The following is an 18,460-nucleotide window of genomic DNA, read 5'->3' on the forward strand; positions in this document are numbered from 1 at the left end:
ATATCTTAGTAAAAGTAAACACATTTTTCTTTGGTAAAATGAGCATCACTGACAATACTCAAAAATGAAAAGCAGAATTATGAGCACTGAGAGGCCCAAATACTTCCTCAGAGAGAAATAAAAATACATACATTGAGACTGTAAAAATTCTTGCCAACAAATTAGATAACCTAGATAAAATGGAATCAAGAAGAAATAGGAAATCTGAGCAGGTGTATAACAAGCACAGAAATTGAATAAGTAATTAACCACCTCCCCTCTCCACCAAAATAAATAAATAAATAATGCCCAGGACCAAGTGGATTCACTAGTGAATTATAGCAAACACACACACACACACTCTCTAATAATTCTCAAACTTTCAAACTCTTCCAAAAGGAAAAGAAGAGGAAGAGGAGAAAGGAACACTTCCTAACTCATCTATGTCAGCATTACCTAGTTACTAAAGCCTGATAAATATATCACAAGGAAGTAAATTATAGACCAATATACCTTATGAATATAGATGCAAAAATCCTCAACAAAATCCTAGCAACCCAAATCTAGCAGCATATTAAAAAGATTATACATCATGACCAAATGGCATTTATCCCAGGAATACATATGTAATACAATATATGAAAATAAATCAGTTTAATGTACCACATTAATAAAATAAAGACATACACACACACACGATTGTCTCAGTTGAAGAACAAACAATAGACAAAGTCCAAAATTCTTACATGATAAAAATCCTTGACAAACTAGAAAAAGAAGAAAACTTGCTCACTCTGAATAAGGACATTTTTGTAAAACCCACAGGTAATACTAAACATAATGGTGAAAGACTTAAACCTTTTCCTCTAGGATCATAAATAAAAGAAGGATACCCACTTTTACTACTTCTATTTGACATTGTACAGAAAGTTCAAGCCAGAATAGTTAGGCAAGTAAGAGAAATAAAAGGCATACACATTAGAAATTAAAAAGTCAAATTTTCTTTATTATCAGAGGACATGATCTAATATATAGAAAATCCCAAAGATTTCACAAAACAGTCTCCTAGTGCTAAAAATCACATTTAGCAAACTTGCAGAATTCAGCTCAACACATAAGGCTCAGTTGTATTTTTGTACATTAGTGGTGAACAATCCAAAAAAAATTAAGAAAACAATTCCATACACAGGTCATCAAAAATAATAAAATACTAATAATTATAAGAAGATGAAAGATTTGTGTAGAAAAACTGTAGTATTTTGCTGACATAAATTGAATAAGAATTGAATAAATTGAAAGACATCCTGTATGCCTGAATTGGGAGACTCAATATTGTTAAAGTGTCAGTAGCACCTAAAAATATCTGTGAAGTCAATGCAATCCAGAACAAAAGTTCAATGATCTTTTGCAGACATGGAAAAGCCTACCCTAATATTTATATGGAATTGCAAGGAACTCCAGATAGCAAAAATAATCTTGTAAAGAAGACCACATTGGAGAAGTCACATTTTCCAATTTCGAAACTTACTACAAAGCTGTAGTAAGCAAAATATATTTGCCTAAGGTATAAAGAAATAGATAAATAAAGTAGAACTGAAATTTCAGAAATAAACATATGTATCTATGGCTAATTGATTTTTGACAAGGTGCAAGACCAATCATTTATTGAAAGAAAGTGTAGCCTCTTCAACAAATGATGCTGGGACATTGAATATCCAAATATATATTAAAAAGAGTAAAAGTGGACCCCTACCTCCCATCATATAAACATTAGCTCAAAATGAATCAAAGACATAAATATAAGAGTTTAAACTATAAAACTCTTAAAAGAAAACCTAGGGATAGCCAGGCGCAGTGGCTCACGCCTGTAATCCCAGCACTGTGAGAGGCTGAGGCGGGCAGATGATGAGGTCAAGGGATCGAGATCATCCTGGCCAACATGGTGAAACCCCGTCTCTACTAAAAATACAAAAATTAGCTGGGCATGGTGGCAGGGGCCTGTAGTCCCAGTTACTCAGAAGGCTGAGGCAGGAGAATCGCTTGAACCTGGGAGGTGGAGGTTGCAGTGAGCTGAGATGGCACCACTGCGCACTAGCCTGGCGACAGAGTGAGACTCTGTGTCAAACAAACAAACAAACAAAAACCTAGGGATAAATCTTTATGACCTTGGATTTGGAAATGGATTCTTAGATATGGCACCGAAAGTGCAAGTAACAAAAGAAAAAAAATAGAAAAATTGGACTTAGTCAAAATTAAAAGCATTCTTGCATCAAAGGACACTATCAAGAAAGTAAAAAGACGACCTATGGAATGAAAGAAAACATTGCAAATTATATGATCTCAAACTGATGTAGTTCCCAGAGTATATAAAGAACTCTTATAATTTGACAACTGAAAGACAAACAACTAAATTTAAAATAAACAGAGAACTTAGCATGAACAGACATACATATATCTGTTGTATATCTGTTCATATTAGTGAACAGATAGACATATCTTCAGAAAGACATACAAATGGGCAGCAAACTCATGAAAAGATGTATGTTCAACATCATTAGTCTTTAAAAAATGCAAATCAAAACCACAATAAGATACCAGTCATACCCATTAGGATAGGATTAAAAATAAAATGGAAAGTAACAAGGATACCCTAGAGATACTGGAACCACTGTAATTTGCTGGTGGGAATGCAAAAATAGTGTAGCTGCTATGGAAAACATTTTGGTTATTTCCAAAATAGCTAAGCACAGAATTACTATATTCTTCAGCAATTCTACTCCCAGGTATATATCTAAAAGAAACAAAAGCTGAGACTAAAGAAACAAAAGCAAAAGCAAAAACTTGTACATAAATATTCGTTAGTAACACTATTCACAGTAACCAAAAGAAACAGCCCAATGTTTATTTACTGAGATAAACAAAATGTGATATATCAATGGAACGAAATATTATTAAGCCATAAAAAGAAATGAGGTACTGATACATGCTATAACATGAATAAAACATGAAAGCATTATGCTAAGTAAAGAAGCTAGACACAAAAGGTCACATATTGCATAATTCATTTATATAAAAGATCCAATATAAGTAAATCCATAGACACAGAAAGATTAATGACTGCGTAGGGCTGGGGGAAATGTAATATCAAATTTTGTTTGTCATGTTGTAATAACATTTTAAAACTCTTTTATTATTTTTTTGTTATGCAATCTTGACCTAGTTTTAAGGCCCTGGCTAGAGGCCTGCTGAAGTTAACTGGTTGCTTAAAAATTTCAAAACTCCTAGCCAGTGCGCTTGGGCTTTAGTAAATGCTGCTGCATTACGACATGTGAAAGGACTGATACTTTGGGCTAATTGGGTTTTCACAAAGGGAGTCTGCTATACCTCTTTAAGTGCACACCCCAATACCTGGGAGGTAGACTGGAAGCCTTGGAATGAGAGAGAAGGCTGCCTTCAAGTTAGGCTAGAGGGCTGCTAAATCCCCTTTTTCTGTAACCGAGAATGTATGCAATATAAGTTAGCAGACAAAGATGGTAACTAGAAGCCCACAACAAGAAAAAAAGAATTGAAAAAAATCCCCAAAGCAACAGGATACAGAGTGGGAAGTAAAGAGTTGCCCCTTTAGAGTAAACAACTCTGGGAATCCCTTGCCTCATAGATACCCAAAATATAAATCAAGGTCCCACATGTCTCTAGATATGCTAAGGCCATAAAACAAGGCTTGCAAGGACACTCAGCCCCTCCAGAGTTCCAGGCATGACAGAGTAGCCAAGGCACGTATTTTACTTCTTAGAGTACACAATGTGTTGTGTTGTCTTACTCAGTTTTGAGGCCGTGGCTAAACGCCGGCCCTCCCTTTCTTGAGAAGCTGATTAAACCCACATCTCCAACCCCCTCCTGGGCCCTCACATTCCACGCCACTATGTATCCATCCTATTCTCAACAGAGGCCCCAAACAAGTAGTGAAACCCACTGTACTTCAGAGTCTACTGAAATGATTAAAATTAGCCACTCCACAGAGATCTTCTGAAATTTAGCTACCTACCTCCACTGCTTGCCACCCATAAGCTGTTCCCTATAGCTCCAGCTTGCTGCTAACCTGTCCCCAGCTGAAACCCCTAACACGGCCCTACCTGGTAGCCATCTCTCCTTTGGAGCTGTAAGTAACAGAATTCTGCCTTTCATCTAGCCCAGTTTCACTGCGTTGCATCTTCCCACCAGGAGAATCTTTTAAAACAGGAAGGGGAGACTAGGGAGTAACCATTTAATGAGTTCAGGGTTTCCCTTTGGGATGATGAAGATGTTCTGGAACTAGAAAAGGGTCATGTTGGTACAACATTGAATGTACCGAATGCCACTGAATTGTACACTTTAACTTGTCCCATTCTATACTATATAAGTTTTACTTCAACAAATAAACTTAAGAAAATTTAGAAAGGATAAACTTCAAAAGATGCATCGTAAGATCACCATCCCATAAAACTAAAAAGAAAATTATACTACGAAAATACCTTAACCACAAGAAAAATCTTGTGTGTAGCTATTATTCTAGTATCAAAGGGAAACTCAAAAATAAAATATCAAATTATTACACTTAATAATAAACCCTAAAGCTGGTGATACTGCAGTTGCATATGATCTAACCTGTAAAAGATGAATAATTCCAATATTGTTTTAAATATTTAGTCCAAAGAAGAGGAGGGAAATGTTTTAATTAAATGAGGGTGATATATTTCAATACCAAAACTTTATGGAAATTCTGCAAAAATAACATTACATATATAAGTTACCAATAAATACATATTTGAAAAATTATATAAAATATTTGCCAAAGAATTCTTCAATATAAGAAAATAAAAGTATATCACTCCAAAAAAATTTATTATAACAATGTGCCAATGGTTTAACAGCAGAAAATCTAGGTATGTAATTTATTGTATCAACATGATTAAAAAATAGAATTTTATCAAAAGATGCTTAAGATGTATTCATTATTCAAAAACTGGCAATTGTAATAAAAAATTAAAATTTAAAAAATACCTTAATTTAAATAAAGAACTATTTCACACAAGCATCCATATTAATCACTAAAATGCTAAAGCTGTAATAATAGGAACAAATCAGGTAAACCTGACATCCCTATTACAATTTAACAGCATTTTGAGGATTTTTCCTATGTAATAGGACAATAAAATGAAATAAAAGATATACATTTAAAAATTGTGAAATAAAATTATTTTAATATTATTATAATTAAAACATCAAATAGAAGACTGTTGTTTTCAAAATAAGTTTGTATCCACCAGAACTAAACCATCCAATACAACATACTTTTACTAGCATGAATAAAGTTTTTCCATACTTTCAATAAATAGTTAAAAATATAAACAGAAAACTCCTTTACTAGCAGAGTCATTAAATATTGATGACGAAATTTATAAAGATATAGACATTTAAGACTATAATTATGAAATCATATTGAAGAAAATAAAGAGACAATTAATTTAGACACATAATATATTCTAAGACGGGAAGGCTTATTATAGTAAAAATGTCAATCATTCCAAAATTGTTATAGAAACAGCCATCAAATTCTGGTAAAATTTACACAATAACCTTTTGGCCTGTCAATTTAAATAATATTATTAGAAAAAAGTAATGTAAAATGCTGGAAAGAGTTTTCAAACATGGACTTTCTTCTGTTCCACTGGTGAGAATACAAACTGTTACCCCTTATTCTGGAGAGTAATTTGGCAACCAATATTAATCAACATTCTTAAAATATTTGCTAATACCTTATGACTCAGAAAATTCTGTTTTAACAGTACGTTTGAAGAAAATATTCAAGAACATGCAGTATAACTATAGATTGTGCAATTTCCTTACATGGTTCATCATAGTACTGTTTATGTTATGTGTCCCTCATACATATGTTGTGCATGTCAAACTGTGCATAATGCTCATATAATTGACAATGAGTTAAATCATGAGTATGTGTGATATAAGGGAATACTAAGTAAAAGTAATGTGATACAGTGATATACAGAGAGAGACAGAAGGAAGAGATGAAGACATGAGCATTAGTATGATGTTTGTTAGTAAAACACGAGATTAGTATGATGTTTCTTAATCAGTAAAAAGAGTAAAAACTGAATATTTTGAAGTATTACACTAAGATATTAGGTTGGTGCATACTTTTAATGGCAAAAACCACAATTGTTTTTGCACCAACCTAAGAATAATGGTTTTTCTTAGTGGAGAGGAGTACAGGTGACTTTGTCATTGTTCATCTTTGTTTTCTGACTTTTTAAATAATAAAGTATTATTTGAGTAATAAAACTATATTTTTATGAGTGAAGACATAATGATTTCATTTTGGACATGTTAACTGGGATATTGAAATTATTTTCTTCAGTAACATTTATACATTCCCAGCGTTAATGCCTGTCAGGGCTGAAATTACACTTACCAAACAATAGGTTGAATGTGGGAGAACATGTTTCTAAAGAACTTTTAATCTAAATCAATACTACACTAAGTTAAAGTTATTATTTTTAATTAACCATTAAGTGCAAATATAAGCAAAAATGTTTTCATTTCTAGGTAATGGACCTACACAGAAAAGTTTGTGAAGAACTTGAAGAAGCTTTAGAAGCCTGTGAAAATGCCAGACTGAAGGCTCAGCAAATTAAAGAAGAGATGGATAAAGATATTCACCAGGATGAAAAAAGCATAGAGGCCTACAAGTAAGAATTTTTCACAAACACTAATTATAGCATTTAGAAATTAAATATTAAGTAAAAATGTAATATATATTTCTATACAGAAAATTTTAAGAGAAAAATAAAATTTTAAATTATTCATACCTGTCTCATCACCAAGTTTATATATAAATAAAAAGATGTATATTTCATATATGTAAAATTATGTATGTATAAATCTCCAAAGTACTATATTTCTGTGTCATCTTAAAGCTCTTCATATATATTGCCAAATTGCCTGAGGACATCTTATAACAATAAATATACCTACAACGTGTGCAAAAGTAACTATTAAAAAAAATTCAGTATGGGATATGATTAAAAACAAATTAGATATCAATAAATTAATTATATACTTAGCATGTAATATTTCAACTTGAATTTATTTGATTACTAATAAAATGAAATATTTAAATATATAGATTACATATTTTTGGTATATTATTTATTGAGGGTTTTTTATTTTCTACATTTGTCCCTGATGTATTTATTTTCTGATATTCTTTCAGTTCCTTTTGTTGACTATAACTTCTTTATGATTCTGTGTGATATAGTATTTTTATTTATTCAAATTGATCAATGATTTAGTATAAAAGAATTTATAGTCACTATGGGAGTTAGAGTCATATACATATAAGCAAAATCAATACAATTTATACAAAATTCCACAACTTAGATAACATTCATTTCTTACGGTGTTTATATTTCCTCACATCCAATGTATATTTCAACATGTAATTAAATATTATCTATTTAGTTGATAAATAGATCTCTTTTATAACTAACCTGATTAGTTATATTTGATCAATTGGATATATTTTCTAATTTTTATCATGATTTCTTCTTTGACCCATGGGTTATTAAGAAATATGTATTTTAAAAATTTATATATTGAGTTCTAATTAATTTTTATTATCGCTTTCCAGTTGAATTGTATATAGTTTTTTTTTTTCCAGAGAAAAATGTATATAGTTTCAAACCATGAAAATTTTTTAGTCTTAATTAAGATGGCATTTTTTGGCATGTATTCCTCGTGTCATTGAGAATAACATTCATTCTTTACTTGTTGAGTGTCCTATTGTTACTCTTCCATTAGATCAAGTTTACTAAGCATGGAGGTTAATCTTTATACCACAACATTAACATTATCCAGGTGTTCATTCAAAATTCAGAAAATTAGACTCAACACCGACCTATTAAATGAGAATCTACACTTTTAAAAGACTCCAAGGTGATGTTTGAGAAGCATTGCTCCGTTTATTAATTTTTTTTTTTAACTTTTTCTGTCAAGTATTGAGGAGCGTCTATAATTGCTCACTTGTGTACATAATTATTTTTATCAGTTTTTGCTTCCTATATTTTGAGTCTATATTCTCAGGTGCATGCAAATTTGAAGTTGTTATATCCTCCTGGGATACAAATTAACCTCTTTTATCATTATGAATTGACCTTCTTTGACTCTTGGAATATTTTTGCTTAAACTCAATCAAGGCATTAATACAGTTGTACTAGCTTTCTTTTGATTAATATTTTCAATTAATCTCAATACTTTGAAGTTTTTATATTTTATGTGTATCTGTTATAAACACCATGTAGACACATTTTTTTCAGTTTGAAGATATTTTCAAGGGTGGACCATTAAGTGCATTCATGAATCACTAATATATTTGGATATAAACCACCACATAACTTACTCTATTTGCCACAGTTGTTGTATTTTTTTCTTTTTTATTGCCTTTTTTCATGTTGATTATTATTTTATTATTTCTTGAATTTGAGTATTACAATTTTATTTCTATTCTTTTAGTAGGAAATCCTATTAATTGCCACAGGAAAACTTAATGTTGTCAGACTCTAAAAAACAACTGATACTGTTATCCTGCTGGACAATAAAAGGAACTAAGAAAAATTTTACTCTAGTTATTACATTTCTTCTGAATTAAATATTTGTTACTGTTGCTGAGTATTTCATTGTATAACAGATAAGTACATTATTATTGTTTTAAGTAGTCAAGGTTATTTTTAAAATTTACCCACAAAATAACTATTTTTATTTTTTCTTCATGAATGTTAGACTTTTCATCTAAGAGTACTTTCTGGCTGAAATAGATCCTTTAGCATAACCTTTAGCAAAGTTTTCCTGATGATAAACTTTCAGAATTTTTGTTTGAAAGACATTTTCTTTTTTCATAGAATTGTTGATTCTTAGTTGACCTTCATATATTAGTTATAACATTTCATAATCTATTAATTTTCATTTTTGCCATTAAGAAGGAAGCTGACCATTTGACTTTCAGTTTTATGCATCTAATCTATATATTTTTTCCTTTGGCTGTTTTGCCTGTTTTTAAGAACATCTTTTTGTTATGAATTTTAATTAATTTTATTTTTCAAGATATTCTAGGTGTTAATTTTTATTTATTCCATTGGGATTTGTTAGTCTTTTTGTTTCTATGTATTGGATTTTTCATTAATCCTGAGCATTCTGAGTCACAAATTTTTCAAACATTTCCTTGGTCCCATTTTCTGTGTCTTCTTGTGCTCAAATTAAACATACATTAGATTTTCTTATTGGGTACTCCATGCTTCTTAATCATTTTCTCACATTTTCTGTTTTCAAGCCTTCTGAAGAATTTCTTCTGGCTTATTGTCTATTTAAATCATTTCCTTTTGTCCTGAATTTAATGTGAAGATCATATGACTGCACCTTGGAGACCACCAACTATGAGAAATGCAATTGACCAAAGGATTCTGTTGTTAGCAGCATCTGACATGGCTTCCAATGATTTCAGCTTCTCCTCCCTGATATTCATGTTACTGACAAAGCCACTTTCCCAGAAGATGGGATCTTTCTTTGTTTGGAGTCACGGTACCAATACCCAAAACCAAAAGTCAGCATTAAGCAGTGCAGACCATGGAACTGAGAAGTAGTAACATGACTCACAACTCAACTTCTCCACTAATGAAGGGTGAGGGGATTAAAATATAGGATTTATTTAATGAGGAGGTTGGACATTAAAAGCAAGGGGAGGGAATATTCATGTCTTTTCCAGAAATAGGTAGTCAACTTCCCGGAACCAGAGTGCTGCTTCATTTTTGTCCTCCTATGCCTTCTTCCAGTTGTGTCATGGGGATTGGCAATGGTCATTTAGCATGGAAATGAGATTATAATGAGGCCTGAGGTCCTTTTGAAGTCCTTTGGTTGGCTATCTTGGTTTAAACCTGTCTCAGCTGGTCTGGTTACAAAGGGAACTGTTTTTTATCACAGGTGTTCTGTTTCTTAAGCAGAGTTAAGGCAGGGTAGAAATTCAGCTATGTCATGTAGGCATTACACTAGATAACAAGTTCCCCCTTTTCTGTATATTCACTCCTCATTCTTGAAGGGTGCTGAGGGGTGAAAGTCTGTCTTCTACAACTTCCTCAATCTGAAGTTGGATGTTAATATTGTTACAGGAAAGGGGTCCCAATCCAGACCCCAAGAGAGGGTTCTTGGATCTTGTGCAAGAAAGAATTCAGGGTAAGTCCACAGTGTAAAGCAAAAGTAAGTTTATTAAGAGAGGTAAAGTGGTGAAAGGACAGATACTCCATAGACAGAGTAGGACGTTTCTGAAAGTAAGAGGAGGAATGTGTCCACTCTAAGTACAATGCTTGTGTATATGGGGAGATGTGCTCTGCTACAAGGGTTTGTGATAAAGGATTAATTTTCTTAATTACTATATTTTGCAAGAATCGGTATTATTATCTTTAAGACAAAATTAGGAATGCCTTTGTTTGCCAGATATTGGGAGATCTGGACACTCCCAAATCTGGGTCTGTGTAGTAAACATTATTAGTTTGTTCCCTTACCATAAACATCTAGAGGCTAGGAATGCCTAAATTTCTGAGAATGCAGCCTATCAAGGCCCAGCCTCATTTTCCTAGCCCTCAGTCAAAATGGAGTCACTCTGGTTCGAACACCTTTGACAATATGGGGCCTGTTAGAGGAGTGAATTTTTTCCCTAGCTAGTCTTAGATAGGTCTGGTTATCTCCTGGGTATAAGCCTACCTTTTTATATCACTGTATGGCCTTGATTTGCTTATACATAAAAGAGACCAGACAGTTTAAGAGAAAGAGCCTGAAGATCAAGATAAGTAGGATGGTAGCTAAAGGGCCCAGTTAGGGTAAAAATCAGGTGAAATCAGGGCTGGCCTGTTTTATCATTTTCATATTCCTTGAGGGTCTGTGCCCTTTTGGTTAAATTGGTGCAACCACTTGGCCTGGTTGTAGATGATTTTAATGTCTTTTTGTTGTTGTTGTTAATCTTGAATTACTTACCCAAGCACAACAGAAAGAGCTGGTGACCACACGTGCCTCACCTTTTTTTTTGCCAAGAGGTAATCAGAAGTCAGACGATTATCAAGCACAGTGTTGGCTAGTGAGTCTAGGGAGACTTTGAGGAGGGTAAGGGCATCACTAGTCTTACACGCTAGAATTTCTATACCTGTTGTGAGGTTGCAGAGGGTAAACTCATGGTAGGCTATCAGAAGAACCCGCTCCCGATGTTTAACATGGGTTCTTTTCTATTTCCTAAGTGTCTCGGCTGGGTTGAGAAATAAAGGGAAAGAGCAGAAGGGAGAGAAATTTAAAGTTGGGTGTCCGGGGGAGACATCACATGTCGGCAGGATCCGTGATGTTCCCCGAGCCGTAAAACCAGTAAGTTTTTATTAGCAATTTTCAAAAGGGGAGGGAGTGCACAAATAGGGTGTGGGTCACAGAGATCACATACTTTACAAGGTAATAAAATATCACAAAGCAAATGGAGGCAGGGCGAGATCACAGGACCACAGGATGAGGGGAAATTAAAACTGCTAATGAAGTTTCAGGCAAGGATTGTCATTGATAACATCTTATCAGGAAACAGGGTTTGAGAACAGACAACCTGTCTGACCACAATTTATTAGGTAGGAATTTTCATCCACCTAATAAGCCTGGGAGTGCTACAGGAGACAGGGGCTTATTTCATCCCTTCAGCTTCGACCATAAAAGACAGCACGCCTTAAAAGGGGCCGTCTATAAGCCTACCTTCAGGGCACATTCTCTTTCTCAGGGATGTTCCTTGCCGAGAAAAAGAATTCAGTGATATGTCTCCTATTTGCTTTTGAAAGAGGAGAAATATAGCTCTGTTCCGTCCGGCTCACCAGCAGCCAGTTCAAAGTTACCTCTCTTGTTCCCTGAACATCGCTGTTATCCTGTTCTTTTTTTTAAGATGCCCAGATTTCATATTGTTCAAACACACATGCTCTACAAACAATTTGTGCAGTTGACACAATCATCACAGGGTCCTGAGGTGACATTCATCCTCCTCAGCTTACAAAGAAGATGATGGGATTAAGAGATTAAAGACAGGCATAGGAAATCCCAAGGATATTCATTGGGGAAGTGATAAGTGTCCATGAAATCTTCACAATTTATGTTCAGAGATTACAGTAAAGACAGGCATAAGAAAATATAAAAGTATTAATTTTGGGAACTAATAAATGTCCATGAAACCTTCACAATTTATGTTCTTTTGCCATGGCTTCAGCTGGTCGCTCTGTTCAGGGTCCCTGACTTCCCGCAACTGTAGGCAAACCTTTCCTAGGGGCTATGAGACCACCTGCTATCCCAGTACCAGCCAGAATAAGCCTAATTGCCTTTTATTCCTTAGGTGAGATGGGGACAGGAAACCATTAAACATTTTGGCTTCTCTGGGGATTTGATGCCCTAGGTCTCATTCTCCAGGGTGTCATGTATTTTAAGTTTTCCTGTCAATCCTTTTGAGCAGGAATCTTAGATCTGAGAGCGATTTAGCTTGGTTAGTGGGAATTTTTTCCTTAGGTGTGGTGAACCTAAGGCATCACTCCTGGTAACATTAAGGCAGAGTTATTTATGAGCATTACCAGATATGGGCTCGTATATTTAGGTTGTAAATGATCTTGTGGTCTCCCCCATCTGCAGGTTTTTAGGTAAGCCCAGTATCCAGTTGAAAGGGATGGTGGGTCAGATCCGACAGTGAAGGTAATTTTCAATTTCTATAGGCCTGAAGGGCTTTTACTACTTTTTAAAATTTAGGTGGCATATCTTATTTTTTTCCATATTTTTGAAGACCTCCTGGTTATCTGACCTGACTTGGACCAGTCTTAGCTCACAAGGCCTCAGTTTTATTTTTCTTTGTGGAGCTGTTCTCATTTTTAACAAGGACATGGGATGATACAAAATCCATGAGAGATGAGTTTTCTGGCATAATTTGGCTAAAGTCCTTTTGAGGGTCTTTCTGGTTGGTATGTTTTACTTTACCTGAAGATTGTGGGCTCCAGGCGGCATGTAGGCACCATTTAATTTTTAGACCCTGAGAAGTAGCCTTAGTAATGAAAGATATGAATGCTAGTCTGTTACTACTTTGGATTGACCATGGCAGCCTGAATCTAGGCACAGTTTCTTTTAATAGCACCTTTGCCACTTCATGTGTAATTTCAGTTTTGGTGGCAAAGGCTTTTTTTTTTAATCCAGTGAGGACTAGGACGCATTAATAGTGTCTTGAGGCTCTGAGCTTAACTCTGAAATCAGTTGGGCAATCTTCTTCCCCTGGGCATCTGCCTTGGTATTGGACCAGCTGAGTGGCCCATTTTTGGCCCCCCATGTGGGGTGGGTATTAAGGTTATTAACATAGCAAGTGAAGCAAGTCTCAACCACCTCTTTGATTAGCTCCCTGAGAACTCCCTGAAGTTGTAGCTCCGTGAAGCTCCCAGTCATACTTTTGCAAAGCCAGTTATAAAGGGCTTCCTGACCAGAGTGTTAGAATGGGCTTTTTAAAAAATGGCCTGCAATGTAACTGCTTTTGGGAAAAGAAGTTGCTTATGAGGGTTTCTTAGCCATCCTGGATGGTCAGGACTTTTGATATAACTACATTTGGAGGCTTTTATTCCATGTTTTGAGATAAAACTGGGATAAAAGGAGTAGGACCCTGGAAGGAAGGCAAACGTGGCATTTGGAAATGACCCTTTGTCTGTTTTTTCGCAAGGTCAGCTTTATTATTTCTTTTAATTATCTCAGCCCCTCCCTTTTGGTGGCCATGGCAGTGAACTGCTGCTACCTAGGCTGGTTTTCTTACAGCCTCTAATAACCTTAAAATAACAACACCATTTTTTACCTGTTTATTAACAAAGGTTAACATGCCCCTTTCTTCCAAATAGCCCTATGGGCATGTAAGATGGAATAGGTGTACCTGGAACTATTGTATTCATTGTATTCACCTTCATGTATTCACCTTCCCTTTCTCCAACTCTAAGGCATGGGCTAGAGCAACAAGCTCTGCCTTTGGTGAAGAGCCTCCCAGTGGAAGAGCACTAGCTCTTACACCTGTGAGAGAGACTATAGGATAACCCACCCTCCTCTGTTCCTCTTGCGTATAGCTACTCCCATTGGTGAACCATTAGGCTTCTGCATTTTTAATAGGTTTACTTTTAAGGTCTGGTCCACTGGAGTACACTTCCTTTGTCACCCCTAAGTGGTTGTGAGATAAGTGGCCATCTTCAGATGGAAGGAGGGTGGCCAGATTCAAGCTGTTAAACATCTTCAACATTATATGGGAATTATCAATAAGCATTACCTGTAACTGGAGAGCCCTGTGTAGTGGCAGCCATTCCACCCAGCTTTCTTTTATGACAGTCTGGGTAGGATGGGAAGCCCAAATGGTTAGTGGGTGCACAAAGGTTAACTTTCTGTTTCTTTTAAAAGGAGTTTCATAGCTGCAACAGATCAAAGGCAAGGTGGCCAGCCTTTAGCAACTGAGTCCAGCTGCTTGGAAAAATAGACCATTACCTGGCTCAGTGGGCCCAACCTTTGAGTTAGTACTCCTAGGGCAATTGCTCCTCTCTCATGAACATAAAGATAGAAAAGTTTGCTTGTTGGGTAGGGATACTGCTGTGGCCTCATGAGCTGTGTTTTAGGGTTTTGGAATGCTTGGTCACATGCTGCCACATATTCAAAAGTGTCAGATACCCCAGGTCTCTTGTTAAGGTCTCTGCAAATATTGTGCAGGAGGTTTTTTAACCCCTGAGTTAACACAGTTCATGTTAACTCCTGTTTCCTGCCTGTCTGGGGATCCTGATATTTGAAAGCAAAGAGGGACTGAGAGTCTGTACCCAGTGGAAGGCAGAAAAAGGCATCTTTTAGAATCAGGACTGAGTTCTACATCCAACTCAGGGACAGAGTAACATGGTAGAATATAAGAATTAGTTACCACTGGGTGTATGTTTTCTGTTACCTCATTAATTGCCTTAAAATCTTGTCCAAATTGATACTTTCCATTTAGTTTCTTAACAGAGATGATAGGAATATTGCATGGAGCTTGGCAGGCCCTCAAGAATCCCTGTTTTCTAAGCTCATTAATTACTAGGGCTATCCCTTTTAGTGCCTCTTGGTTGAGTTAATATATATTTTAGAGGCTCAATAAAGGTGTTATCTTTTGTCTTCCTTCACACTCCTATAATCCTGCAATTTTGGTGGGTAAGTCTTCCCCAGGGGGTGTTCAAAACGTTGTAGGTGGTTCCTGTGTCAACCAAGAAATCAACAGTCTTGCACCCTACATCCAGTAAAAGCTGTAGGTCCTTGGGGGATACCTGGAGGGCCAACTGAGGAGTCCCCAGACCCTGTCAATCTTTTTTCCTACTCTGACCATCTTCCTGTGTGAAGCACCTCGATGGCACAAGCCCTCTGTCCCTTCCCTTCAGATGTGGAGGGGACAGGCCTTTTCCCAGTGACCCTCTCTGAAGAAGAGGCACATTGAAGAAGGCATATTGAAGAAGGCACAATTGTATGGTCCTAGTCTCCTAGGTCTTCAAAATGCTTTCTCCTGGTTAGGATACTGAGGGACACTCACTGGAGCTGCGGTTCTCTATTGATAGGTATCCTGTAAGTTATCCAGCTGGCACTGGAGAGCAGTAGCCCATTGGTAGACTTGCCATGTGGCCTTTCTCTCTTTTTTATGTTCCTCCTCCCTATCCCAGTTGTTGAACACCTTATTGGCCAGGTCTACTAGTCTTGAGATGAGAGTGTCTAGCTCTAAATTCACTTTTAAGAGTTTATGTCTAATGTCTAATGTGCTCTGAGACATAAAATAGGATTGTTTGTCTTGTACTTATGGGCTTAGTCCCACTTCCTCCCAAGTCCATTAGAGAACAGTTTTTTGTTGTTGTTTTTTGTTTAGTTTTGTTTTTCCTGTTCCAGTGAGGAGAATGTACCAAAGGGACTGAACATCTGCCCAGTTAGGATGATGAATCTTATAATACTTCAAATGAGGTTTTGAAACCCCTAAGGATCTTTCCTTAGTCCTTTAGAAAGAGACTTTCAGTTATAAAGATCTAAAGTTGTGAAGAGAACATACATATACAGTACCCACCTCTTTTTTTCTATTGGAGACATGCCAGGACATCATAGAGTAAGACTGGCAATATGCCCCACTCTGGGTTACTGTCTGGGTTGACTCCCTGAGAGGAGTCCAAGAGTGATTGGTAGGCAGGGAAAGTGTTGCCTGCAGAGGCCATTGGGAATAAGGGAACTGTATGTCAAAGATTCTGAACAGAGTTAAAAATAAAAATGTCTTGTAATTTCATTGACAATAAAATAATACCTTAAGAAAATATTGTTTTAACATAGGGGACCAATCTTAAACTATTATAGATAATTATTTTTTGAGAGGGGGTCTCACTGTGTCACCCAGGCTGGAATTCAGTGGTGCAATCTCAGCTCACTGCAACCTCCACCTCCTGGGCTCAAGCAATTCTCCCACCCTAGCCCCTTGAATAGCTGGGACTACAGGCACATGCCACTACGCCTGGCTAATTTTTGTGTTTCTTGTAGAGATGGGGTTTCAGCTTGCTGCCCAGGTTGGTCTCAAACTTCTGGGCTCAAGCAATCTACCCTTGGCCTCCCAAAGTGCTGGGATTACAGGTGTGATATACAGTGGCCAGCCAATAATTTCTTTTTAATTATAGCCAACTTAATTCCATGTACAATTTATCTTTTAAATGTTCTTTCACAAACTTTATCATGACATTCACAGGCCATCTACATGTGTGGACCTTTTGATTTGTCCTATACTACCTCTTTTAGAATAACCAATCATTGTCCAGATTACAGGTGGTTCACACCTGTAATCCCAGCACTTTGGGAGGCCGAGGTGGGCAGATCATGAGGTCAGGAAATTGAGACCATCTTGGCCAACATGATGAAACCCCATCTCTATTAAAATACAAAAAATTAGCCGGGTATGATGGTGCGCACCTGTAGTCCCAGCTACTCAGAAGGCTGAGGCAGGGGAATTGCTTGAACCCATGAGCTGGAGCCAAGATGGTGCCACTGTACTCCAGCCTGGTGACAGAGTGAGACTCCATCTCAAAAAAAAAAAAATCATTTTGTTTTGGGACAAAAATTTACCATATAAGATCCTTTTGCATACAAAATTATTTTTATAACATTTTGTATACAAAAATACATCTTTATGTCTGTCACACTTTTACATCTCTCTTTCCTACTTAGTTTTTAAAATATTGTTTTGTAATTGAGTTTTAATTTCCAAATTACATAAAGTTATTTTTTCTCAATAAGAACACAACTTATAGAACTATAGATTCATTAGAATTCTTATTCTCAATAACTTTAAATTTTAGTGAAAGCCTAGGAAAAAAGAAGTCACGAACTGTTTTTCAGATGTTGGCATTTTATAGGTGAAACCACTTCATAATTTTTAGAAACATGTTTTTTCATGTTATAACTCCTTTTTAATTAGAAATAACCCAGACATTTAATAAGCATTTATTATTCAATGTAAAATAATTTTAAGATTTTGAATTACAAAAGGTTTTTCTACAAGCATGTATCCTATTTATATGTATTTAATTCTTTCAATTTTTAATAGTTTATCTGGAGTACTTCTGAAAACTTGGATATTAGACAAATGTAGTCATTATTTCCAGTCATTATTTTTTATTGGCCATTTTTTTAGCCTGTGAATATCAGATATTCACCTAAGTAAGAATCTTAAACACATGGGTTAAATACATGAGTATTTTTATCACTAACTCACAAGTTTTAGCGATTTCTGTGGAATGAGCAAATATTAAATTTTTTTTTTTGTCAAAAAACACAAAGCTTATTTTTGGCTATGTTTATAGCCTTATGTCATTTATGCCAAACCTTGACATCTTAAAATATCAAGCAGATGTAAATGTAAAATAATAATTAAGCCAAGATAAAAATGTATGCTAACAATTTTGAAAATACTGAAATATTTTTAAAATTTTTGTTTTATCAATAATTTAAAAACCATTTTTATTTATAAAAGCTTACTGTATTAGTCCATTCTCATGCTAGTATAAAGAACTGCCTGACACTGGGTAATTTATCAAGAAAAGATGCTTACTTGACTCACAGTTCTGCAAGGCTGGTGAGGCTTCAGGAAACACAATTATAGTAGAAAGGGATGCAAACACATCCTTCTTCACATGGTGGCAGGAAGAAGTATGAGAGCTGAATGAAGGGGGAAGCCCCTTATAAAACCATTAGATCTTGTGAGAGCTTACTTGCTATCATGAGAATAGCATGGGGGAACTGCCCCATCATTCAATTACCTCCCACTGGGTCCCTCTCACAGCAAGCAGGGATTGTGGGAACTACAATTCAAGATGATATTTGGGTAGGG

The 18,460-nt window shown here is 35.6% G+C and overlaps 1 protein-coding gene across 1 annotated transcript in view; it reads left to right on the top strand.

Annotated features, from left to right (window-relative positions):
* CCDC178 (coiled-coil domain containing 178) overlaps positions 1-18,460 on the top strand; it is a 462,699-nt gene that overhangs the window by 107,367 nt on the left and 336,872 nt on the right. Inside the window, exon 11 of the mRNA XM_074022193.1 lies at positions 6,583-6,725. Within this exon, the coding sequence (XP_073878294.1) occupies positions 6,583-6,725 (143 nt within the window). The remainder of the gene's footprint in view (positions 1-6,582; positions 6,726-18,460) is intronic.

The sequence above is a fragment of the Macaca fascicularis genome, chromosome 18 (genome assembly GCF_037993035.2).
Source record: "Macaca fascicularis isolate 582-1 chromosome 18, T2T-MFA8v1.1".
Classification (NCBI taxonomy): Eukaryota; Metazoa; Chordata; class Mammalia; order Primates; family Cercopithecidae; genus Macaca; species Macaca fascicularis.